The sequence below is a fragment of the Conger conger genome, chromosome 6 (genome assembly GCF_963514075.1).
Source record: "Conger conger chromosome 6, fConCon1.1, whole genome shotgun sequence".
NCBI classification, from domain to species: domain Eukaryota; kingdom Metazoa; phylum Chordata; class Actinopteri; order Anguilliformes; family Congridae; genus Conger; species Conger conger.
Window position 1 is genome coordinate 53,798,921 of NC_083765.1, and position 27,877 is coordinate 53,826,797.

A 27,877-nucleotide genomic window follows, 5' to 3' on the forward strand; every position below is an offset into this window, starting at 1 on the left:
TAGAGCATGCACACTGGGTACCTGAACAGGAAGGAATGAATAGGAATGGAAAAAAATAAATGCGGCTCAGAAAAAAGAGTGATTGTGAATGTGAATATTTTTTTAATTTAAAAGTACTGTCCAAAATAGTCTAAATTTGCCAGGGTAAAGTCGTAGTTTTGAATGGACTTGAGACTCTGGAGGAATGTCAATCCCTTGTATTGTATATTGTATATTCAAGACATAATGACTCCGATAATAATAATACGATACTATTAAATACATTTTCTTGCTGGTTTTTATATTTCAAAGTTCAATTAGTGGCCAATAGGTAGTATTTGATAATTCATAATTGTTCCCAACCCCAATAACAGATAAACCAATCAAAACAGTGCCACCACCATTTTCAAACAATTCGCAATACAGTTATATTCACCACCTCCAAGAAAGTGTAATTCACAGATGTGTTTTTTCCACTGGGAAAAGCAGACCATTAACCCAAATGTAGCTTGCACCAAATGTACATATGTAGCTCTTCATTCAGTAGGAAAACTAAAATTTTATTTTGGCCCCAAAATCACTGCTGAATTCATGGGTGGTTGTTTGGCATTGTTCACAAAAACAGTGATCTACATCTGTAATCAGTACTGTACTATATGCCGTAACCCCTCTGTGACATTTGAGGAGGATGGAGAGAACACTAAGAGAAAGAGGAAAAAAATGCTTAGAGATTGTAATTAAATGGCTGACATCTCTGTTGGGGAATAAATTATTCATTATTTACTAAGGAACTTCCATCACCTAGTGTGTGTGTGTGCGTGTGTGTGTGTGTGTGTGTGTGTGTGTGTGTGTGTGTGTGCGTGTGTGTGTGTGTGCGTGTGTGTTTGTGTGTGTGTGTGTGTGTATGTGTGTGTGTGTGAGGGAGAGAGAGAGAGAGAGAGCATAGGTAGAGTTGTGTTGCATTCACTGATGCAGTCAAGCTCACTCATAGTTTGCTGAAATGTTCTTCCAAGATTTGTGATTACCTGCATAGTGCCTCTAATGTGTCCAGAAAAAACTAACTTGAAAGAATTAACTTATTGTGTACACAGTGTTCAGTTTGTCTCGCAGGCTCTGTACAGACACCCGTGTTCAGACGGCAGTTACCCTAGGATCAAGACTGCAAATAGGACTGAAATTACTTTTAGAAGTACCTTCACATGCTAATGTGCAGGACAGAATGAGCCGTGTTATCAGGTCTGTTTGTTCACTTGACTGATACATCCGTCGGGGGCCGAGTCGCTCAGAGTCAAATTTCAAAGAAAATCACAAATCGAGGATGAACAGATGAACGAAGCGATGGCTGTCTGTTAGAGGTTATGCGCAGTGCAAAAATCAATCGTGGGAAAAATAGATGTGAAATAATGCAAATCCTTCTTACGGGGGAATGTACAAGTTGCTCTAATGTCAGTTGCTCCCAGAATAGTGTCGCTAGTCCCAGACAGGCTGTAGGCATATGCATTTGAATGTTAGGCCTCGTCGACATATTTGAATTCGCTCGTTTGTTCTTAGACCATCCTTTTTTTTTTCCATTAAAGTGTCAAATGCTGCCACAGCTAACCTCTGCAGACATGCGGAGAAAAGGAAACAAGCTCTGAGAAGCCATTTTGGCTCATTACCAGATCCCCAAATGTAGAAATCGTTGCAGAGGGAGTTTCTGAAATAGACTACTTGATAAGCAATAGATTCCAAATCTTAGCCCAAGGTGAGGTCTATCATTTTCTGCCTGTGGGCTGAATATCTCAGTGTGTCATTTTTCTGTCTTCTGTTTTAATTCAGTTAGCAGCTAGAAGTCGTCGTCGTCCCCCCCCCCCCCCCCCCCCGGAATGCACCCCCCATTGTTAGGATTATTTTCCTCTGCAGTATTTGAGATGCGAACTGAAGAAGTTAATGTTAATAATTTTTGCGATGTTCCTGTGGGGGGCAGTTTCGAAGTGAACTCATGTATCTCCCGGTGGTGCTAAACTCCTCCGATGTCCTCTCCACATCTTGGCATGTTTGCACTTTGCACGCCTCGTTTCTGACTTCAAAATGGACGGCTTTGACGCTCAAACAGTTAGCGCACAGAAGCCTGGGATGGCAAGCAGGGGAAAGGTCACAGCTGATAGCACTTGCTTATTTAGCGTGCAGAGGTGTCTTCTGTGGGCAGCCAGCGGTGGAGACCGACCGAGCAGAAGTCTGTTTGGGGAGGGGGCGCCAGGAGGGGGTGCTGGAGGAGGAATGCAGCATTTTGGAACCACAGTGCTGTACTGTAGCAGGCACACAGCGCTCGGCTCAGACACTTACATAGATAGAGGGAGTATTCCAATATGCTTTTCTTTAATATGTCTACTGTAAGTAATCATACTCATTGCATGTTGTACATGTGGTGTCCATTACATCTGCATTACATTACGGGCACTTAGCAGACACTCTTATCCAGAGCGACGTACAATGGACGACATCCATGTTTCTGTGTGTGTGTCTGTGTCTATACCGTATCATGTTACTGCGTTGCTTTGGCAATATGACTGTCGTTGTCCTGCCAATAAAGCCAAATGAAACTGAAACTGAAACAGAGAGAGCGAGAGAGAGAGAGAGAGAGATGGGGATTGTAACTCTCTGAGATGGGGTTAGAACATGATTTGATTACCCGACCCGTCCCTGTGTGCCGTCTGCATGCGTCAGTAGGGGGGCTAAGTGGTCCATGCCCAGCAGACCCACCCTGTTATCAGAGGAGCTGCTTTCCCTCAGGAAGGCATCTGTGCTGCTCAAGAGAGGAAGTGATTCCCCGGGAGCCGACCAATCCCCAGTCTTATCTGTGTCTTTTTCTTTTCTCACTTTTCGTATACAGCGGGGTCCGAAATCTGAGACCACATTGGAAATCTGGGGGGGGGGGACACTGACAAAAACCAAGAATTCAGTAACATCACAAGATGCTCTTTGGAACATTGTCAAATAGTGCTGGGATAACATGAATCATCAGGTTTTGTACAAATTTGTGGAGTCCATGCCAGCTTGAGTGCAATTAATATCATTTTTCAAAGATTAAACTTTTCACTCAAATTGTTATGCTGATAATATAATTTGAATAATAAAAAGTTTGTATTCAATTAGAAAAGAATGCAAAATAGAAGCATTTTCTCTAGTGGCCTCAGACTTTTGGACCCCACTGTAGACCTAGGTCAAATGTGTAATTGTTTTGGGCTCAAATACTTTTGTACTCTTTTCTGAGCTTGTCTGGTGCATTGGAGCCTATGAAATACACTCACAAAGTGCAGCACATTCTGACCCTGGTGAGGACTGCACCAGGGAAGATCAATCGAGTACAGAAAAGTATTTAAATCCAAAACATTTATGTGTTTCCCCCAGGTCTGTTGTGTAGTGGTCCCTATAATTGCGTATGCTTTGTGTCTGAAATTATTTTTGCTCTCCTCTTCAAATCTATGTGTGTTACCTAGCTTCTTCTTTTCTTTGTCTGACACACAGCAGAGCGTGTCTTTGGGAAATTGACGGGGTTCGACACGCCAGTCATTTGAGACTCTGGCTTGTGAAAGCTGTTTAGTTCCTGTGTGCTTTCCCTGCCGTTTGCTTTCAGACACTCGGTGGCTCTCTCATTGTTCAACTCTAAATTGATTCTAAGCTGCAATTAGACATGCATGTTAAATGATAATGATAAGTTAAACTTACCGTCATTTGTCAGAGAGGTCTCTGAAGCGCTCTTAGCATTGCATTTAGGGCCGGTGATTAATGAGGTCCCAGCGCTGCCTGACAAGTGAAAGTGTGTCAGTCCTAAATAACATGTACCTTGACTCATCTGGCAGGTGCCCCTGCTGATAAGCTGGAGACTCCTGTTGCTGGGGTGCCTCTGCCAGACCCACCCCATCCCCCAGCTGTGAAAGTGCTCCTCTTCTTTTGCTTTGGGAAACGTTCAGATAAACCAGGAAAAAGGCATCGTTGATATGACCTCTCCCCATATCACTTCCCTTCATAGACGTGTCTCCATGATGTATGGGGGGGGTATGCTTGGTTTGTGTCTGGAATATCTTTGGACTGTTTCCTTTTTTGGTCATCATCTGTAATCCACATTTGTATCGTAAGCTGTCCGATTTCCTTCCCTCACTAACTTCTCACTCACAGTGCAGACTGCCTATCCCTCTACCTGACACTTTTCAAGGTTGTTCAATCCTCCAAACTGTTTAGTAGCCCTTGTGTAAAATCCAGTTATCCCAGTTTGGCCAGCATAACGATTGAGCTGGTCGAGCTGGTCATAAGCCGGTCAAGCTGGGTATAAGCTGGTCGACCAGCTAAACCATATGAAGCTGGGAGCTGGTCCGAACTGGTCAACCAGCTACCAGCTGTTTCAAAACCTAGGTTGAGCTGTTGAGCAGGGAGGTTATTTCGTTAAAAAAGCTACTTTAATTTCCCAACAGAGTTGATTAAATTTGACTGTACTTGCAAGTAAAATTTCTGTGAAATAACAGTACTTCTATTTAATTAAATACTCTATTAATCACTGGCCTGTTGTACAGTATATCTGTGAATTGCTTTGTATAGTCTGTATTTAATGGGCAAGTTTAAAACTATGAAAAAAACATATCTGTAAGTTATTAATAATATTTAGGGCCAGCTTTGCAGACACATACAGTATTATATTATTATATTTATTACATATTTTGAATGAAGATTCTCCATTTAGTCCAGAACTGAGCATGTGTCAGTGAAGCCATACCTTATTACATTACATTACATTACATTACATTACATTATATTATTGGCATTTGGCCGACGCTCTTATCCAGAGTGACATACAGTTGATCAGACTAAGCAGGATCTTATTGTGGCTACACCAGGGATTGAACCATCGACCTTGCGGGTCAGAGTCATTTACCTTAACCACTACGCTACAGGCCACCTTATTAGAATAAGAAGTTATTAAAATGGCTGACTATCAGACTTTCATGTGGCCAGAATATTGAATCACAGTGCATGTTTTTATCTTGGGTCTACTGTATTATGACAGTGTGGTTTTCTCTTATTTGTTGTGCCTATGGTGGCAACACGTGTTTGTCTCTCTGAACATCACCGCCAGTGGTGACTCCTGAACTAAAAACCCAGGAGGCAGAAAACATCCCCTTAAACTGATTATATGTCTCAATTCATTCATTTATATTTGATTAATTGGATTATGTCACAAAGTACTCAGTATTGTCGGTCGTAGCCATTCTCAATTACTGTTGGTAAAACGAGAAATAAAACTGTTTATTTGAGCACAAAACTGCACATTTCAATCATTATTCAAAATTGTGGATATGTGTAGCTATTCCTTATTCTTCACAATCACACTCTGAATATTCATGGCAAGATCTACAAAATGCTCATTTTGTAATTTAAACAATCTTGAAACTTGCGTTAGATAGCCTTTATTGCAACACGGTAGTTAACATCTGTTCATGTTTATGTATTTGTGTATGCTGTAATAATTTAAATACAATATCATCCCGATTAATTTAATTACAATGTGCAGACAACATAGCAACTAAGTCTGCTTACTGGGTAGTGAATAAAACATATTTGTCTAAATTAAATTTATTACTTAATTACTTAATCCATAACGTGGCATGAATAAAGAATCTGTGCGTTTCCCTACCAATGGATTATTTAGATCATTGGCAAATGATGGGAATCCAGTCAAGACCAATAATCATTTTAAGCGGATGTTTTCTGCCTCCTCGATTTTCAGCTCAGCAGCCACCACTGATCACAATGTTGGATCAACAGTAATGTGTGCGTGTGTGGGTTTGTGTGGGTTTTTCAAGGTGCTTTTCTCAAAAGTGATCAAATATGAAGTTGACAATACATTGCAGGCAATACAAGTGGCATTGGCACAGGTGGTAAGAGCAGTTGTCTGGGAGTTGGAGGGTTGCCGGTTCAATCCCGCAATGGGCTCTGTCAAAGTGTCCCTGAGCAAGAGACCTAACCCCCAAATGCTCCTGACGAGCTGGTTGGTGCCTTGCATGGCAGCCAATTGCCATTGGTGTGTGAGTGTGTGTATGGATGTGTGAATGAGAAGCATCAATTGTAAAGCACTTTGGATAAAGGCACTATATATATAGCAACCATTTACAGTACAGTGCCCGTTTTCCTCTTCTTCCTGCAGTACAAACAAGTGGAGCAGTACATGTCCTTCCACAAGCTCCCCGCCGACATGCGGCAGAGGATCCATGACTACTACGAGCACCGCTACCAGGGCAAGATGTTCGACGAGGAGAGCATCCTGGGGGAGCTGAACGAGCCCCTGAGGGAGGTGGGGACCTTCCCCCCGCATTTCTGCACATCGCTATGACGATTTCCCCCTTAACAAAGCGGCCCTCTCACCTTACACACCGCTTAGAGGAGCGTAAGACCAGCCTTCTGTTCATGAAGACAATCAAGCAACTTGAGCAGATTTGCCCACTCTCAAATTCTGTTTTTTACCTTTACATGTGTTCCGCGGGTGTTCAAAACTAATGGAGGAGAGGCATGAATCTGAAGCACCCACAATTAAAACAACTGATTCAACTGGTGAAGGTCTTGATTTAAGACTGATTCAACTCATGAAGGTCTTGATTTAAGACTGATTCAACTAGTGTAGGTCTTGATTTAAGACTGATTCAACTAGCGGAGGTCTTGATTTAAGACTGATTCAACTAGCGGAGGTCTTGATTTAAGACTGATTCAACTAGTGAAGGTCTTGATTTGAGACTATGATTATTTGATTAGATGCTGTGCTAGAACAAAGGTTTTGGACATTCCTGATCTAATGAAACCTGCAGGCAAGAATCCAGAGCTCTGTGTGCCTTGTAAACTAAGCCTAATTGATTTTCTTTCTGTCCACAGGAAATCATCAACTTCAATTGTCGGAAGCTGGTGGCTTCGATGCCCCTGTTTGCCAATGCGGATCCTAATTTTGTGACCTCCATGTTGACAAAGTTACGGTTCGAGGTCTTCCAGCCTGGAGACTACATCATTAGAGAGGGCACCATCGGCAAGAAGATGTACTTCATCCAGCACGGGGTGGTGAGCGTGCTGACCAAAGGCAACAAGGAGACCAAGCTGTCCGACGGCTCCTACTTTGGGGGTAAGGGGTGCTAACCTTGATGTCCTTTTGTTCCTTTTGGGGTTGGCTATGGCTACAGTTTGCATTTGATAGCAAAGACAATTTATATTTCTCAAGGGCTGGAAATTCTCTAGTGTAATCATCTGTTTACCAAGGCTGTCTTTTTGCAGTACGTTAAATTGAATGTGCAGTGGAAAGGGTGTAGACTAGATTCAGTTAATGGTTTTCCTTGTTTTCTTTGTTCTTTAAGTTAACATGCCAATCCATCCCATGACCGCCGTATGTTCAAAGTGGAGCCTGTGAGTGGAGCAAATGTTCAAAGAGACCTTATTTCAGGCCTTCCATTCAGTGCTTTAATATAAAATAGAATATAAAAATCCATGCAGCTGTGTCCAGATCACAGCTGAAAATGTGCATGAGAGATAATGTGCATCCCCCAAACACTATTTTTCCATAAATAAGCCCCCTATCGTTTTAAAATGCACCATTTAAGCAATAAAGGGAGGCAATTTAACAGCACATGACCCAACTGTCTAAGTTTAATTAAGGCTTCTCTGCACTGAATGATCTCTCTGCCCCCGCGTTGAGTAGCTCATGGGAAATAATAGGAAGATGGCAAGCAATCCATCTCAGACGGTGCCGACATTAATCAACATTTCATGCAAAGGGGCCCCGCGCCCCAATCGTGGTCAGTGCCTGAGGACAGGGACGGACATTTTATTCATCGCTCTTTTAAAAAATATGATTTGGACCTAAATTTAAATGTTATCACCCTAAAGCACCACTGCAAGTGCCCTGGACTTTGGAACAGAATCAATGGGATTTTAGGCCTCGGATATGTACTGTTGGGGGCTTCCCAGCTCTTTGAATATGTGTGCTTTTCTTGTTTCAAACCCATACGGCAGCCAAGGGTTATTTTAGATATGATGCTACGTGGGGGATGGGTGTAGCACCAAGCTATGACCTAGCCCTTCGTTTACTTAAATCTCCGTAATTGTCGCACGCGCGGGGAACAGATTTCACGGCAGGCGGTCAGTATCGCTACGATCCCAGCGAATAAGGAAGTGAAATCTCAGGTGAGCGTTACAGGAAGCACACATGGAGCTGCATTTAGCAGGGCCTCTCTCTGGCACTCAGAGATCTCCCACAGTTCCACAACCTCCGTATGCCGCCCACACAAACACACACACACACACACACACACACACATACACACATACGCACAGAGGATTCATTATTCAACATAGGAGCACGTGTGAGAATGGGCTGGCATATAAGAGGAACTGCTTCGAATGTATGTTGGGGGCAAAATGTAGCTTGAGAGAAGCGGGTCTCATGCTTTATTTGGCAATAGAATTTGGCTTGGTTTGGGGGCACACTTAATGTGAGTGCAGTTGTTAATGAGAGAGGTCAGAGGAGAAGGGCCAGACTGGTTGAAGCTGACAGCAGCAGAAGTCTAAAAAAATAAGTGTTAAATGAAATAAGTCCTATTTTCTCCTCTGTGGTGACATTTCCTTGACCTTTCCTGAGAATGCATTAGAGTTGTGTTTAACCATGTGGAAACATTTTGTAGAAAAAAAAAAAACATACAAGAAACCCATATGGAGTATACATAAAATATAAAATAACTATACAGTATGTTTTGGAACTGGCATATATAATTCTTGCATGAAGTCACTAGTTGTTTGACAGTCATTACACTACATTAAAGGGGCCATAATCATGTGAGAATAAATATGTTTCTATGTTTCATTTAGTAAAACATACTAAAAAGCATATATATTGTTTTTACAAACCTTTTGCATATAGGAAGTGCCCTTAAATAATCCAGAATCCCTTTACTCAAGATACACTTTCCTATAGGCCTACTGTTTTTCCATTCAGCTTTTCTTTTGTCACCTCCAAATTTGGTTGCTTTCTGTGAGTTTCTCAGGGAGCTTAAAATTAATAGCGGAAAAAAAACTGTTGTGACAGTTTTGCGGTTGTTGATTGTGGGCGTTTATCATGAGGCAGCTCTGATTGAAGTTCTGGGATTAGATTTTTGTCGGCGTTCTGAGTTGGGGGAAGGGGGAGGGGTGAAAGCCGGGGATTTGTCGCTCTCTCTCATTTCCGTACCCCTGGGCTCAGTTCGAGGTCAGCACACACTCAACAAGGTGCCGTGATCCCATAAAGCCGTACGGAGAGCTGTCTACACCCTGTCTACACCCTGTCTACACCCTGTCTGGCCTCCATGCTGACTCCGCAGCCCGGCTCTCCGGAGGCCCTGTGGGGCTGCTATTTCAGACAGGAGTCCCCGAAGGAAGGAGCAATGCCCTCGGCCTTTTTACATTATCCTCATTCCTCCAGCGGAGAGATGAAGAGAAATGTCTTTTGGCAAACAAGTTGTAAAACTGTGGTGTTTTTGTGGTTTTGTAGTATTCGGACTGGAGATAAAGCAAGCAAGCCAACAAAAACCACAAAGTACACAATCATGTTGTGTCATATAAAAATGTCGGACACAAGCCCCCGCAACACAGACACACACACACACACACACATACACACACACGCAGGCATACACACACGCATGAAAACACATACACACACCCGCATACATTACACACACACACATACGCACATGCACACACACAGACACACTCATACGCGCACACACACGCATACAGCGCACACACACACTCAGAGATACACACACACATACACACATGCACACACACAGACACACACAGACAAACACCCCTGTAGCGCACACAAACCGCTCACATTCCCCATGACAGCTCGCATAATGTCATGAGGAATTAAGCTTCCCTGTTCCGGTGGGTAAAAGGTTAGCATGTGTACACTGGGAAGGCCGGGGGACTCCACCTGGGACAGAGATCAACCCTGACAGGAGTGAGCTACCCCCGCATAATGCACTTACTACTGTACACTGGCCATTCCAAATCAGATCCCCAACACTGGGAGGGATGCAAAGTTATGATGCAAACTTCAATGCTGGCATCTTTTTGAAGCTTGTTTTTTTTGCTACTGTATGCAGTGGAAATTAGTACTATTTTGTAAATTAAAAAAACTGCACAGTTAGGTTAAAGACACTACCGCTAGAGTGGCTAGGGTTATGGGTTAAATTACACCTAAATATATATAAATGCATATTCTAGTGATGGAATTGTGTGACAAATGATTAGCGTAGGCAGGTGATGTGCTGGTTGTTCAACATTATTTTATTTGACACCAAAATCACAGATGTACATTCAACTTTTTGAAGCTACTCGCAAACCTGGGGAAATTTGTTGAGAAAAGTGATAACATATCACTCAGATAAGATCAATCATTTCGGTTGTTTAACATCCCTAATCTGAACAGAAAAACGCACAGTGGATGGCAAAGCCAGAACATACGTTCAGGTTTCATCGGTATTTATGTTCTTAGGGCAGAAGGTCAAACACAGTTTTTGGCTCTGAGGAAGACGTTGTCTGACATCGAAACGTCAACTCTCTCCTGTCCAGAAAGTGGATTTGTCTGAGCTCTGTGTGGGTCTCTTATTCCAGGCTAGTCGCTGTGAAGTTGTCCGGGTGAGAAGTCTTATATAGTCTATTTGTCCTGGTTGTAGAGCACCTATTTGATCCTATTTTATTTCGCTGGCTTGTTGCGTGTTGGGTATTTTCCTTTCTGCAAAGGTCAAACACAGCTCATGCACTGCGCTACATTCGAGGGGGCAATCTTCTCCTGAATCGACCCGCAACTTTAAGCCAGAAACCACCGCCCTCCTGCGAGGCGCTAAGCTCTGGACGCCCAGCTCGGCGCTCGGCTGCCCGGCGTTCAGCTCCGAGTGTTCGGCCGTTGTCGCTCTTCACATCCCCCCCCTCTAAAGACATCAAGATAAGGCCGGAAAGGCTCAACGGGGCTCAGTGTCACAGATCCACAGCATTCACTTCAGCCACAGAGCCAGGCCGAGCGGGGATTTAGCCCAACCGATACGGCCTTCCCCTGCAGGGATTACCCACTGACAGCCTGCTGCTGAGTGGGGGGGGGGGGGAGCAGCAAGTACCCCAAAGGACCGGCAACGCAAATGGCACCTACAGCTCCAGAAACCCAGTTAAGGTGGAAGCATTGGACATTCCGGTTTGTCACAGTACAAGACGTACAGTACAAATAAATAAGGTTGAAAAAGGATACCCCTGTTCTAAAAGAAAGAAAAAAAGAAGAAAAAAAATCAGTTCTTTTTTATCAGTGCAAATATAATGGACTCTCCAGTTCTAATGGATCAGAAAGAACACTACTTTCAAATGAAAATGATTAAACAGGACATTGTACTCTAAGGCCTTTACAGAGCACCACTGGAAGAGCATGTTCTGTTCTGGAATGAAAATCGATAAAAAGGACACTCTGTCTTTACGCAGTCCTTCAAAATGAAAGTGATCCTCGATCGTAACGGAGCAGGGGAGCATGGCCCTACCCTGCTCTAAGCAGCACTCACAGTCAGTCTCAGCATATCCTCAGCTCACCCCCAGCTCACCCTCAGCACACCCCCAGCATACCTTCAGCATACCCCCCAGCGCACCCTCAGCATACCCCAAGCACACACCCAGCACACACCTAGCACGCACCCAGCATACACCCAACACTCCTCCAGCACACACCCAGCACACCCCCAGCAGACACCCAGCACACAGCCAGCACGACATGGAGCCTCAGGACAGCCTGTTAGACTGAGCATCATTCCTGGGGTCTGGCAGGAGGGGAGAGGCCTGCCAAACCTATAAGCCTGGAGAACTGCATTAAGCACTTCCCCTGGGGATTTCAGAAAATACATATTTTTCATGCCAAAATGCTATATACATGCTGCTACTCAGTCCCATGGCAAATACGTACCTCTGAACTGTATTAAATAGAAACGACTCAAGCAGGCAGGTCCGGTGGGTTTGGGAAAAGGCAATCTTAATTTATATATTTGCTAATTTTCTTGATTAATCTGAGGTTCTGTTGTTAAATTCACACGATGACCACGTGACTTTAGTCTGCCTAATATGTAAAAATGAGAAGTTCCGGTCGATTTAAAAAATGATCTTAATGTTACATTCCTTAGCAGTCTTTACCGCCCTCAGTGGACAAACAGCAGCAACGTGTACCTGTGAGAACTTAACCATGGCTCTGCGAAAGAATGCTCAGAGGTACGCATTTGTCATGACACTGGGCTGAGGTGTTTGTACAGGTATGTATTCTATTTAGAAACAAAGTAATGGGTTAGTGTCCCATTTTTCCCTTGAATATGTATGAAGGGGAGTGATTCACATCCAGTATAATTACGTGCAAAATATAAAGTGTACAGGGTAATAAACCTTTTGCTTGAGTTTGCAAAGTCTGTGATGGAGCGGTGTGTCTCTGCGCGTGCGTGTGCGCAGGTGCGAATGCGTGGCATAAATCTCCGGGGATCCATCTTTCGCGCGGCTCCTTCAAAAGGCAGCCGGCGAGTGATTTATCCCCGGCAGATTGAGTGCTGATTTATTGTCGGTGTGTCACGTAGCGATGCTCGCTGCTTGAATTCAATCTGGCGTTTGCTGCTTTGGACAGAGTGGCTCTGATTCCCCCTGTCCCCTGTGCCTGCCGCAGAGATATGTTTGCTGCTTGGGACTGGGTGGCCCTGATTCCCCCTGTACCCTGTGCCTGCCACAGAGATATGTTTGCTGCTTGGGACTGGGTGGCTCTGATTCCCCCTGTCCCCTGTGCCTGCCACAGAGATATGTTTGCTGCTTGGGACTGGGTGGCTCTGATTCCCCCTGTCCCCTGTGCCTGCCACAGAGATATGTTTGCTGCTTGGGACTGGGTGGCTCTGATTCCCCCTGTCCCCTGTGCCTGCCGCAGAGATATGTTTGCTGACGCGGGGCCGGAGAACAGCCAGCGTTCGGGCAGACACCTACTGCCGCCTGTACTCGCTCTCCGTGGACAACTTCAACGAGGTCCTGGAGGAGTTCCCCATGATGAGGAGGGCCTTCGAGACGGTGGCTTTGGACCGCTTGGACCGCATAGGTGAGAGAACGCGCCGCCCTACCTTTGGGAATCGAGGTCAGCGGATGACAAAGGATCCCAGGTGCTGTGGGTCTTAATGCTTCTAATGGGAATTAATTATCAGTACCACAAGGGCAACACTGTAACCAGGTAGGTCTTTATCAGGTTAAACCCAGAAGAGTAAGATGGGTTTTGAAGGTTTGAAGGTTTTCTTAGGATGTTTTTTTTTTTTTATTCTAAATTAATTGTTCTAGAACATTGTCATCACATAGATTTGACCTCATACATTGAAGTGTTAGTTTGAAGTTTTTTTTTTTCTTTTCTGGTTTTCAAGTAACAAGCAAAGACTAATCTGGTCATAGCATTGTTTTGGTGGTGCATCTAATTAATCTTTCATCTGTGGGATATTTTTCTCCCTATGAAACTGCCACTCGTGCTGACTGCTGACATATGTATTAGATGCCTTGATATGATTGATTGCTGACATGTGTATTAGATGCCTTGATATGATTGATATGATGCCTTGATATGACTGACATGATGACTGAAGGTTAAGAGGACGTAAACTGCTATGACCAGGAAAACAGAATGGTATGGCTAGTACACACTAAGCATAAACCGACCATGTACTGGGCACCCAACGAGCACAAACAGAACGCACCGATCACACACAAATGTATTTCTGGCTGCGAGGAACAGCTGAGTTGTCGGTTGAGTAGCTCGAGCGACATGTCCGTAAATGAACAGCTCTGTAAATTACCGGGAAACCGCAACGCTCCAACTGGTGAGTGCTTTGTACTCAGGGAGAGAGGCTACTGTGTCCAGCTGTGTAGTGAGGCCAGTAGACAGATGTGCTACATTGGCAGAGATACCTCTGCCCCACTCACATTTCCCTGGGCACATCTGCTTCTGTGGGCTCTGCCAGGGGGTGGACATTTTGGATTTTACCCAGGAGCCATTGGTGCTCTGATTTATTGAAATACAGTGGTGGCAGCTGAGCTAAAAATTGAGGAGGCAGAAAACATCCCTTGACCTGTTTTCAATGATTCCTTTACTAATATGTTTGCCAATGATATGAATAATCTGAATAATAATAAGCGCACCGTTTCTTCATCACGCCATGTTAGGGAGATTAAATAAGAAATTTAATTTAGAAATGTGAACTACATTTAAAAAATATGTTTTATTCAGTAAGTACACAAAAAAGCTTACAAAAAACTACTCTCTTAACTACTGTGTTGCAATTAATGCTTCATATCTAACCTGTGTTTGTTTTAATTACAAAATTGTAGATCTTTGCCTTGATTATTCCTTGCCTTGAGTGTGAAAAACAAAGCGTAACTACAGGTATCCACAATGTTTAAAAGCATCATTTGAAATGGGCACAATTTTGGGCATAAATAAAAAGCGTTACCTAATTGAAGAAAACTGACTACACCCGCCGGTCTCGAGTACTCTGTAACTTAATCCTGTAGTTAATCAAGGAAAATTATTTAAGACAAGTTGAGACCAATAATCAGTATGAGGGGATATTTTCTGCCTCCTCAATTTTCATCTCAGCAGCCGTCCCTGTTCAAAGAGAGGCTTGTGCCCAGGTGCAGTCACTGTATGCCGCTGTGAGTCACCGTAGCATATGCAAAGCGCAGGCAAAACAGAGAAACACAGGCGTTAAAATGCATGTGTTGTTTTCACATTATTCATTTTTATTTCATAGCAAGAGCAGTGGTAACGACAGCCAGAAGGGTGATAGAGAGTATACGACAACAGGCTTTCACATTTAAATTCTAACTGTTTAATTCAGACGTAAATATTGGCAAATCTAAAAAATATGTAAACAGAAGGTATCAGAGAGCGAACGCTTGCCACAGCTTGTGTGAAGCTCGGCCTCCTGCTCTTTCTCCATTTTCCCGCTTGTGTATAAACAACCTCACAACTCGCTGTGTTTCTGCTGCCAGGTTGTCCAATACAAGTCTGATTAGACGCGCCAAAGAAGAACGTCTGTCGTCCTGGAGGGCTGGAGGCGTAGTTGGGTATTTTTTTTGTCACACCTCGCTTCCTGATTGTTAAATTAAAGTCACGATTTCGGCCAAGGAGTTAATTCGCCTTGCGGCTGCAGGTGCGAGCCCGTTTCTCACTGGAAGGTAACTCAGTAACCTGCAGGACAGCAGGACCCAGACGCGGCAACACGCCCACGAGCTCTCCCCGCGAGGCCGTGACCAAAGCTAATGAAAAATGACGGGAGACGCCGTCCTAAATATCAGTGAAGAGACGCCCCCCTCCTTCGCGAGCGCGCTCTGTCCGTCTGACAGACAGGTTCGGCCCCTCACCATTTCCACGCACTCATTCTGTCTCCCGGCTGTCAGGCAGACAGGTCCCAGACCTCTGAATGCATTTGCATGCCGTTATCGCGGTGAAGCGGCGGCCCGGATATTTTTGGCCGGAGCTCGTGCTTCGGCGGCTCAGAATAAAGATGCTGCTGGGTTTCTTTTTTCGAGACAAAATGGCGGCCTTCACTGTCGGTGGCCAGGATCACCGTTTGCCCGAGTGCGTCCCTCCTGGCTTCGCAGGGCGTGGTTACTCTGAACAGGTAAATAAACGGTGCTCACCTTTTCCGAAAGCCCCCGAAGTAATGAAGTCGTTCTCAAACCGCAGCGCTCCGCTAATTAATTATATTCTTAACAGCCCCTGGGCAATCTGGCTTGTCTGACTGCCCAAAGCGCCCTGTGATTGTCTGTTCTGATATCTGAGATTGTGACAGTGATCTTTGCCTTGCTAAATCTATTTACCGTTTTGCTGTAATATCTTCCCCTCGCCTCTATTTTCATCAATGGTGGAGGATTCAAACTGAGCATGCAGGGAAAACAGCAGGGTAAAAACTGAGTTTTATGTGATCCCTGCAAGGCTTGTACAGTAAGCTCTCGAATTGGGTAATGCAAACTCCCAGCCCATTTTTGACATGGGGAATTCACGCTGTCATCGTCAAATGGATTGGCTTTGCGCCATTTGGCTGTGCGGATGAGCCCTTGACTGGTTCAGCACTCCCACGCGTGGACCCTCTAGTAATGGTCATCCAACAGTTGCCCTCCCTCCATAGGTGAAGTACTCCTGTGTACTTCATGCTTTCTTGGGAATACCCTCCTTTTTGTGAGGCATTTGCTTGGAGACACCCTTCTCTCTCATCTGTACTTTAGTATAACACATTTTAATGAACTCCTGCTCTTCTGAACATTTTAGCCAACACTATGCTGTATAAACTGGCCCTGTGTCTTGCTTCTGTTCCTGCACCAGCAGGAGCTGAGGCCTTGAGTCCAGTCGGAAACTAGTTAACGCGTCCTCAAAAACCCGCTAGAAGTCGCTGTGCATTCATCTGCATATTTAAGACCAGAATCATTGTGTACTCATTTGCATGTGAAAACCTGTATTACATGAGGGAGGGAGATTTTCTGAAACGGCAACAAACAGTATTTTACTTTAATTTCATATATTAGGGGGTATTATTTGAATATATTACAGGGTATTTTTAGTGCATATCAGTCACTGTAGTCTTTTAGGAATGCAGTATATCATAATATATTATCTGCACTATAGTATCACACAATTTACACATTTATAAGGTGGGCAAGAATGTTCATCACCATAATGATATGGTGTTATTATAGCATGGTTATGTGATATGACCATGAATAAATAATTCATTCAAATGAAACGGCTCAGGGGCTATTAGAGAGAATTCAGTAGACGGGGGGTGTTCATAAGAGGGTAATTACTGGAAATAAGTGGGGAGCGAGAATGAACAGTACCAGGTAAGGTGAAATGATATATTAATTATGTGGGGGTTTTCGTAACACTGATGGTTCAGGGTGATGTAGTAATGGTGAGTGTAACTGATTATATGATGACAGTGGTTGATACGTACATCCATCTGAGTTGTTCATATGAAGAAGGTCTGAGAGACAGTATTGTCTTACTTTACCACTGTCTTTAGTGAGCTACCCAGCTGTAGCTAACTAGGACCATACAGAACAGTGGCGTAGGCTGCAGTATGATTAATAATGGGTTTAGCTTATCGAGCTGTCCATCAAAGCATGTATTTTTGAACAGCCTATAACGTGAGAGAACCAAGCAGATCTGTCTAATTTAAGAAACTGTATTCCCATTAACTTCATCCAGGTCCACAAAGAAGCCCTTGACAATATGGATGTGGACACCCTCATCCTGTCATTGGTGGACAGTTCTCTTTAACATATCTCTGAACTCACTAAAAAGACACTGTTATATGAGTGGTAGAGCAAGAGTGAGCACACAAAACACTGCAGACCCACCAAGCACTGTTGCCGAGGAAAGTGGCTGTCTGCAAGTGTGAAATCATCAACTCCATTTAATAATATCCATCCAATAGTCATCATTTACCCTTACTTTGACCGAAAGGTACAATAGGTAATCCTATGACGGTCAAGGGAGGAATTGCAGCAACACCCTCAAACCACAACATTGTTTATCCCTCCCCCTTCTCTGTGAATGCCATTGTTTAGGAAAATGTTGACTGAATCTGGGATAATGTCCAATCTGGAGGTTAACTCACTATGCTGTTGATTGTTCATAATATTACACACTGTGATATAGCACCTGTTATGCACTACTGTGGGTGTAATTCAATTCAATTCAAACTTTAGTTCAGACTCAAGATGACATACATACAATGAATTACATACAAGAGGTCATAAAAAGCGACATCATCGTTCAAAATATATATACCTGTACCAATGTCTCCACAGCTGGGATTGATAACGTGTGGTACTAAACCTTATGTTTGATAAGACCAGAATGATTTCATTTTCAGAGTCATTAAGCCGGCAAATACATTCATACACAGCTTGGAAAGTATTCACTCCTGCAGCCACAAACATTTCACTTGCATCTAGGTTTCTTAAGTAATATTCAATGTATGAATGTAAGTTCAGTTTGCAACCTATGAGCAATATGTTTCCTATGGGAGAGCGATAGCATCCATTGCTCTTCATTTCACGTTCACAAGCTTTTGTGTAGTTTCACTTGCTGAAAAGAGTAATGGCTTGCGGTGCCAGAACTCATCCGCTCATGACCGCGCGTTTGTGTCGACTGTTTGACCTTCCAGGCAAGAAGAACTCCATCCTGCAGCACAAGGTCCAGCACGACCTCAGCTCGGGCGTCTTCAACTACCAGGAGAACGAGATCATCCAGCAGATCGTACAGCACGACCGCGACATGGCCCACTGCGCTCACCTCCTCCACACTGCTCCGCCCCCTGCCCCCCCCTCCCCCACGCCCGTCATCTGGGCGCCCCTCATCCAGGCCCCCCTCCAAGCCGCCGCTGCCACCACCTCGGTCGCCATAGCTTTGACCCACCACCCGCACCTCCCCGCCACCCTGTTCCGCCCGCCGGTGTCCATGCTGGGCTCCCTTAAGGATCCTCCCGGCCGCCTGAAGAGGCTTCACTCGGTGGTGCCTGCCTCCGCCGGGCCCAGTTCGGCTGGAGACTCTCCCTTCGGCACCCCCTCCAAGCCCCACCCTGGAGCGGACACCCCCCTGCTGGCTTCTTTCCGAGCCCACCACATGACATCGGCTTTGGGCCAGCAGGCCTCCTCCAGCAACTCACAGCTGGGTCCCGGCACCAGCTCCACGCCTCCCTTCAGCCTCCGCGACTCCCTGACCTCCAGCGCCGCCCAGCTCCACCGCCAGCTCCAGAAGCGGGAGTCCTTCTCCTGCTCCACCCCGCCTTTCGCCAGTCTCTTCCAGCAAGAGGCAGCTGGAGCCGCCTCTGGTGGAGCCGTGTCGGGTGGAGCCGCTTCGGGTGGAGTCGGCAGTCCCCTGACCTCCGTCTCATCCGGCCCCGCTCTCGGTCACCTGCAGCCGCCTCCGCCCGCACCTCCGCAGGTAGGGTCCCTGCAGCAGTTTGCGGGCGGGGGCAGGACGTCGAGCGGTCTAAACCTCTTCCACACGCCCTCCTCCGGCTCCCTGTCGTCCGGGAGGAGCCAGGCAGCGGCGGGATCTCAGGACAGCCTCCAAGGCCTGCAGTCGGGCTTCCTCCCGCAGCCCTTCCAGGAGCAGTCCGCCCTGGCCTCCCTGGCCCAGTACAGCTCGGGCAGCGCGTCGCCCTGTTGCACCCCGCTGGCCCCGAGCCCCACCACCCAAAGCCCGGCGGCGGGGAGAACGTTCCAGTACAGCAGCCCCTCGAGCGCCAGCGGGTCGCTCAGCTCGCTGCTGACGCCGCAGAACTCCTGCCCGGCCCAGCTCCTCAGCAGGCCCAGACCCGGGGGTGAGCCCTCCCTGGGCTGCTTCTCCCGGGACCTGAGACTCCTCTCCACCTCCCACCCCTCCCTGCCCCAGGAGCTGGCCCAGGCCTTGCGACCCTCTGAGGAGTCGGCCTCCCGCTTCTCGCCGTTCTCCTCGCCGACATTCGCGAGCAAACCCTATAGCAGCATCCCGGGGCACGTGACTCTTCCGAGGAAAACGTCCTCCGGATCTTTACCTCAGACTTGTTCCCCAGGGGTGTCCCCGGCCCTGCCTCCCCGGAGAGACTCTCCCGCCCGTTCGTCCGAACAAGAGTTTGTTCGCTCTAAACTTCCCTCCAATTTGTGAGGTTCAATCACACCCTCCTGTACCCTGAAAGACTGAAAGAAACAATCTTTAATGTGATGTTTTCCCCCAGATTCCTAGACTTCACTGTGTTTAAATTGAGTTATTTTAGTAATATTAAAACTGTGATTTTAAAGAGAACAAAAAGCTTAACCAGGTGACTTAGAGATCTAGTTTACACACTTTATTTTTGCTTTTCCCTCTTCCTTTCCGTAAAAATATATAACCTGATATTTATGAATATTTTGTATCCAGTGATAGGAGGGTGTGAGATGATATTGATTCAGGTGAGGCCCCTGATTTCATTCATTGTTATCTGTCTATGCCAAATGAACCAACAGGGGTGTCATCGGATAGTTCATAGAAACAAATTGTACTTTTTGCAGGGATCTATGCACTAAAACCTGCACATGATACATTATGTTTTTTTTCCCAATGACATTTATCACATTAGTATGACTGTGTTTTCACATTTTGGATCACCTATAGTTGATCCTTGCATTTATATATTTTATTTACATTTTATTTATAGATATTACAGACTTTGCAAAATCTTCCAGGGTTGATAAGAAATTTGAGGATTAGAAGGAAACCAAAAAGGATTGCTCCGGGAGTAGATAATCCAGCTCTTGTTGTCCTACATGTTTTTACAACAATGTTGTGGTAATATCAGATCTATCCACAGGGGCTTGCAGACCCTAGATGTTATAGGTAAAGAAGAAAAAAAGCTGATCTAGCAGGTTGACTGGCTGCTCTGCATTTGGCAGTATCTTACAAATTCACACTGTCTTCCAAGTTCATGTAGCTGCTGTTAAGGGCGCAAAGCAAATAAGTCTTGTGTATTTGTGTGCATTTGTGCTTGCCCGTGTGTGTGTGTTTGTGTGTGTGCGCATGTGTGTGTGTTCGTATGTATGTGTGTGTGGGCTTCTGCTAACTAGAATGATGAGAACTGGCTTTTATAAGCCATGGCCTTCCCCGACCTTCCAAGCAGAGATTTGCCTTTTCACAAAACAGGACTTCCATCAAAGTTTTTGTGTAGCCTTGTATACATTCATGCCCCCTCCCCTCCAACCCCCACTCTTAAAATATTTCCGTAGAGAATAAAGAGTAAATCTGAGTGGTCACACGTGCCATTGTGACCACTATACAACATTTCTGTGACACAAAGAAAGCAGAATACATTTTATCTGCAATACGAATATATATTTGGCATCGTTTAAAGGTCACATGTAACCACTTGATGATACTGAACAGGTGCTGTACTCAGTTTTGTGCATCACTGAAAGTAGCTGCTATTACATATCAACAAAAACATACCCATTGAGTATCAGTTTGAGTGAAATATGATGAATGTATACATAGATAACTTATCATTTTTATATTATGGCCGGGGACCGTTTTCTCGATCAAAGTTTGTATCACACCAGTGTGAAAGGACACACCTTAAATGATCATGGAGCACAGATATGGAGAAGAGTCAGAAAGTCTTGAAGCAAGCGGATCTGTCTTTGGAATAATTATTTAGATGCCCAAGGTAATTCTGCCGTCTACCTGAGCCATGATGAATTATTTCAATTTGTTGATTGAGCAATCATTAATCAATAAGCTACAGCACTTAACTAGTGGAAACAGATTCCCCATGTCATTATACCAGACCCCGATCAATAATATAATTGTTTTGGATTCAAATACATTTCTGCATCTGATTGATCTTGCCTCTACAATTGCTGCAATTGAGCCAACCAAGAGGACCAAAAGGTGGTGTTTACACTTTTTGAGAGTATTCCATAGGTTCCAATACACCAGATAACTCGGCAAAGCATAGAAAAGCTACATGGTTGACCCAGGTCTGCTACATATCATTAGTAGGAGGATAATCTCACCTGCCAGGCAGAACTTTCCACATCAGATTCATGTGCAGCCATTCAGAAAAAGCATCCTAATGTAAAAAGCCAGAAGCTCGCTTTTAGCCTGAACTTTGACCTCTGCTAGCCAAGATCTGCCCGGTCAGTTTGGTCAGTAGGAAAAAGTACACAGTGACTCATGACTCAGCTAAAGGCTATGCAGCCATGCCTGCATCGCAGTTTCCACACTGTGGAGATGTACAAAGTTGTTTGGTCATGTGTCACTTCCGTGCGCGTGATTGGTGTACAGATTTCAGTGAGCGGGCGTGAAGACAGTATGGGCGATGGACTGTAGACTCGCCTTTGGGGCTTGGTTGCAGTAACGGCAACTCTCCTGAGGTGAAGGAAAAGATAGGGCACCCGCCAGACCTGGGTCAAACATGTAATTGTGTTGGATACAAATATTTTTCTACGCTTTACTGAGCTTGTCTGGAGAATTGGAACCTATGAAATACTCTCAAAACGTGCACGCCCAGTCTTCTGGTCCTCTTGGTTGGCTCAATTGTACCAGGCAAGATCGATTGAGCACAGAAACATATTTGAAACCAAAATAATTACATGTTTGACCCAGGTCTGGCACCCAGCGCACTTTCCAATTTGGTCATTTACGTGATTTTGTTAACAGCAGAGTGTGCAGTATATTTCCTGTGTTTTCACTGCAGTTTTTCTGAGCTAACTGATAACACGACCAACCTGCCTGTCATGTTGAAAACCTGTGTGTAGCAGACATGCCACACCTTCTGTTCATTGCTGCAAGCCGGTGACCGGTCATGTATACAGTTACTGTAGTTATTAAATTAGCATGGACTCCCCGGCTGTGGGGGTCTGTGGGAGCATAGCCAAGACCAAAGGAAATCCTGTGCAGTCGTACAGTTACTTAACTTTTATCCAAGGTGATCTACAGATGATTAGACTAGGTGGGGGCCAATCCCCCCCTGGACCAATGTGGGGTTAAGGGCCTTACTCAAGGGCCCAACAGCTGCACAGATCTTATTACGGCTACACTGGGGCTAGAACCACCAACCCGCCAGCTCCCAGTCAAGCACCTTAGCCACTAGGCTGCAGCCTGCCAAACCAGTGCTGTCCGATCCGCTTGCTGGTGGGCTGGGCTGTAACCAAGGGCATCGTTTCTGTCATTTTCCCCTGTTTGGTTGTTATTTAACAAGTTGTCTTTAACTGAAGCGTGTTGCTCTCTAAAACCTCTGAAATATTCATACCCTGTCAGTGTCTGTCTGCCACCTGGCACCTGCTTGGCTGGCATCCTGAATTTCATAAAAGTCGCTCTTTTCTGACAGACAGCCAGGAAGGAATGACAGCAGGCCGAGTAGATTTGTCAAAGCTTCCCAAGAAAGCATGGCAATGGCAAAACGGCACTGATGCGAAAAATAAGCAAATGTCCAAAAATTAAAAATGAACCGATTTATAGTAAGTAATGTGCCCGTGATAAGTTTACAAGTTCAGAGGGAGGAAGAGAGGGACGTTTGCCAAATGGCTTCTGTTGAAGTATTGGTGTCAGAGAGGGAGTCGAGAGAGGGAGTCTCAGAGAGTGAGAGATAGATTCCACGAGACACTGATCTATTGAAAGAGTGATGTGGTTTGACAGACGGCCACAGGGTGAAGGCAGACAGATTTGCCATCCGGTATACTGAGTTGGAGGATGCGTTTGTTCCTGGGACAATGAAGGCAAGCCGCCTGTGTCATATCATTGTTCCTGACCGTCTGTGGAACTTTTTTGGAGGTCAGGCTTCTATTTAGTTTAGAGGGGCTTGGAGAAGATTCCTGGGGAACACAGGAGAATGTGGATGCTGGTTTAGAAGAGAGAGAATGCTATGACACGAGACACAGTGCAGTCCATATGTATTTGGACAGGGGTAGAATTTATGTTCCAGAAATTACTTTTGGTCCCATAAAAACTACGCATCCCAATGTAGATGTAAATACCCTCAAATGAAAGGTTTTTACTGGAGCTGGAACACAGAGCCAAAAGAGCAGAAATTGTACCACTGTCCAAAATACGTACGAAATACACCGTGAATAAGGCTACAGATGCACTATTTATGAATTGAAAGGTGTTGTGTTTAGACCTTGGACAGAAAGGGATGCTCTGACATAAACCTGAGCTGAAATATTTTCTGACTTTGTGGCGGGGAGTGTAAGATGCATTCGTCCATTCAGTCGAGTCTTCAGCTGTCAGTCAGCTAGTGAACGGTCTTGAGTAAACGGAAAACAAGCAGTTTGAGAGTAGCAGAGACGTGTTTTATTTTTATTTATTTTTTGTTTTGTTTTTCTTGGCAGGCACCTCTTTATTATGTCGCTGTAGCTACACCGGGGTAAGTTCAGTGCCCTGCTGCACACTGGCTGGGGAGAGAACGGTCTTTGCACGCTGGCAGACAGTGGAAGTAAAGCAGCAGTGGTGGGCAGTTGTCTTCGTTGGCAGCGTGCTGTATCATAAGTACAGGAGGGGAAACCTGGAGCCGCTCCAGTGGCTGAGTCGTTGCCTGCTCCACAGTCGTAGGAACTGTGTAGCACAGCACGTTCCATTCCACTGGGGATCTTCCTGGTATCAGAGCCTAATCCTTTCCGTTCTTTATTTATTTATTTATTTGTGTGTTTATCCCTCCTGCTCGCCTGTGATTTTTGGGGAGGTGTGACATGAGACGTGCCAGCAGAAATGCAGTCAGGAGTGGTGATTAAGGGATCTTGTCCGCGTTCTTGGTTTAAATTTTCAGCTTCTCACCCCTCCATCCCCCCACAACTGAGAAATGACGATTTGTTTGTGTCAATCATGCACCACAAGCTCGTTATTTACTGGTTGGTGGCAGATTTTACTTGGAGCTGAAGTTAGTGCAGGCATGTACATTCTCCCATGTACATGGCAGAACATTCTTGTTTCCAGAATCAATAATTATACATTTTAAATCAATCACATTTACGCATTTATGTCCCCCATTTCTGAACAAAAATGAAAGATGTGCCATGACTTTAAAGGCGGTTTGGGTTACTACTGAGCAAATGGAAGAATTAAATCAGCCTGAGTATTGATATTGACTGTGTGCTTACAGTATTATTTTGTACACTTTCCCCAAGGTTAATTCACTCATTCATTTTCATGCCCTTATGATACTTACAAGTAGTGCAATACTGCTAGCTACTTATAAACAGTGAAGAGACAAAGAATAGACCTTGGTGCTCTTTAAACAAAGGCATAGGCGGAACAGGTTGTTACAGCTCCGTGTTGAGATGGAGGGAGTGTGCGAGAGACCGAAGCTCACCTGGAAGACTGTGAGACACCAGTGTCATAATTCATCAGCGTGTCAGACCACCATGGGTGATACTTCTGAATGAGTACTCAAATCTAAAGGTGCTGCGGTTGAACTGGAAGTCTCCCCAAAAAGAAAAGTCTTCATGTCCCTTATGACACTGTTCTTGCCCAGGTGTGATTATACTACGGTATGAAAAACTGCAATCTGAGCTCCTAGCTTTTTTCAACCACTGCAAAGCAGCGCATACTCTGGTGTTTATTTGCTTTGTGTTAGATGTTAATATTTATTGATTTATGCTACAGAATTATATTTAGTTTTTTGTTTTTTTTACATTTATTTCAGAACCTTGATTGATTCTAGCACCAGTGTATTTAAATTGCGAACAAGCGAAGCTCAGCAAATGTTATGTTTCTGCCTTTTATCATCATTGTATTATGATTTTTCTTTTAAATGTAACTGTTAGCAGTAATAATATCTTCAATGAGACTGAGAATTTACTGGAGAGTGTGGACTAGCCTATGTTTATTTATATCAGAAGGTACTCATTCTCCGCTTTGTAACAGAAAACAGTCCTCCCCGTTACTGAAGAGACTCAATAATGAAGGAGATCAGTATTTTTGACTGCTTTGCTATTGATCAATGGATATCAATATATATTTTTTTTCTCTGTCAATATCAGAACTCTGGGAAATAGCAATAAGGGAATGTGTTAATCACACTGTGCTGGCTGCCTATAGTGAACTTATCCTACTATAATATTTATGGAAAACACTGTATCTGGGAGAAGGAAGAGATAAATGAACTGGGTTGTTGATAAGCACACACTCTGGATTATGTTAAGAGGTACAAAATAAAAATACGATGAACAGCCATTTCTTGTTGGACATTCGCTGTGTATGTGTGAGTGTGTGGCATCTCTGTTGATTTTGACTCCTATGAGGAAGATTGTCATTGACTTTGTAAGACTAAGTGCTTCACAGTTGAATCAGGAAAAATTTAGTGATCAGTGCTGAATATAGTCTCAGGAAAGCGGTTATTATTCATTGTTTATTTATTTTGCAAACATGAAAAGCAGGACCACTTACAGAGAGTTAGACATTTCCAGTACAGAATGAAAACAGCGGGAACACGGCTAGATGAAGCCACTGTATCTTAGCAACCGCAATCTAGCAGGGCAGGTCATGAGATCCCCTACTTGATGAGTGTAGATAGGAGGACCTATTGGCCCACTTTGTCCAAGGCTGCTGGCAGATCAAGTAGCATATTCACCCTATGGTGTAAAGGGCATCAGTCATACAAAGTGCTGGATAAAAGTGACCAGATTAATATTTGGACTGAAAGGGGTCCATATTTCTGTAAAATGGCAATTGCTCATGAACAGTTCCTGCAAGTGGTTTCATGAAAAGGGGGAGAAGAGTTTGAAATAACTTTGGGAAACTGCCAGACAGCAGGTCTAGAGCTGTTTAATTGAGCTGGAAAAAGACCCAGGAGGAGAACCAGGAGTCTGAAATGTTTACTTTGCTTATTAACCTGTAGTTATACCGGGCAGGTTGAGTGAGCATATGAGGTGTTGCGCTAACTGTTCCTGAATTCTTCATTTTTAAACAAGCCCTACCACTGGCAGTGGCCGGCAGGGACTGTGAGAAGCCTTACTTTTACTGTCACAAAGAAGGTAAGTTACGTCCCTTGTAGTATTTACTCTATATTGATTACCAAACTAAATTTCTAAACAAAAAATAAATAATCCATTACTACATTACTTTGGCAAGTTAGCTGTGGCATAAGTGGGATAATACCCTATGAACGAGTCGGTTATGAGGAAATAACTGCCCTTATTACTGATGGCAGTTATTTCCCCATAACTGACTCGTCCATAGACTATTAACCCTTACTGATGTTGGGCATGCTGTTCCTGTTGCAAAGAGAAGAATAGTACCAGAACTGCTTGTTCTAAACCCAACTAAGATACACCAAATGTGTCAACTGGGTAGGAAAGGGACAAAATTTTCCCCTCAAACTTTTCAGACCAATTTCCTTTTTTCATGTGTTTTAATCCACAGTGGATAATGCTTCAACTCCTCAACTCGAATTGTTAACCTAATCCTAATTTCATGTGTCGTTTTCCTGAGACCTTAACATCCAGGTTTTCATATCTCTCCAAAATCCATGGGAAAATCTTGGTCTGTTAAATGACTCATTTTTGAATGTATAAATTTGAAGGTTCTAAATTATCTGACTTGTGACTAAGCTATTGTATGTCTTTATAGTTACTCAAAAATCTCATGTATATTCATATTTACTCTAAACGCACCAGCCTTCAGTAAGAATTAATTAAATTCTTTCAATTTTATTGCAATATTATTACAGTAATATTGGCACAATTAAGGGTCAGACAAGCACTGTATTTGCATAGATCATCAAATTTAACTTAAATATAGAAACATGATTATGGTATTGTGTAAAACAAGTTCTCAGGTACCATGCCTGATTTCAGGCATAGAGCAGTTTTAAATTCATATAATACTTCATTAAATACATTATACAATTTTCCTCCTGGACAACTTTTCAGGCTCACAATTCTTTTCTTGCTTTAATCACTGCTAAAGGATGCAACATTTCATAGACACTGATGGCAGTTGCCTTTTAACTGCCATTTTATCCTTATTAATAATTAAGAAACTTAAACTGGGCAGGATACAGTGCCAAGAAGAAGCAGAATCATATGATCTGTCAGTAAACTCAATTATACATGTGCAGAGCTCTCTCTTGCAAACAAATAAATAAATAAATAAATAAACAAATCTTCCATGGCTGACTTCTGTAATTAAGGTTTTTCCACAAATGCCACAGCGACCATTTGCTGAGAAAGAGGTTCACGGAAATTGGTCATAACAAACTGACAAATGTGACCCCATTGCGTGAAGCTGAAATCTCCAGCCATTTGGAGAAATACAAGCTATGAATGTGTCAAAATCCAGTGGCATTAATTTAATCTC

The 27,877-nt window shown here is 44.1% G+C and overlaps 1 protein-coding gene across 1 annotated transcript in view; it reads left to right on the forward strand.

Moving 5' to 3' along the window:
* Positions 1-19,717, forward strand: part of hcn4 (hyperpolarization activated cyclic nucleotide-gated potassium channel 4) — a 68,339-nt gene extending 48,622 nt beyond the window's left edge. Inside the window, exons 5-8 of the mRNA XM_061246974.1 lie at positions 6,158-6,304; positions 6,877-7,117; positions 12,956-13,120; positions 18,234-19,717. Of these exons, the coding sequence (XP_061102958.1) occupies positions 6,158-6,304; positions 6,877-7,117; positions 12,956-13,120; positions 18,234-19,717 (2,037 nt within the window). The remainder of the gene's footprint in view (positions 1-6,157; positions 6,305-6,876; positions 7,118-12,955; positions 13,121-18,233) is intronic.
* The last annotated feature ends 8,160 nt before the right edge of the window (positions 19,718-27,877 follow it).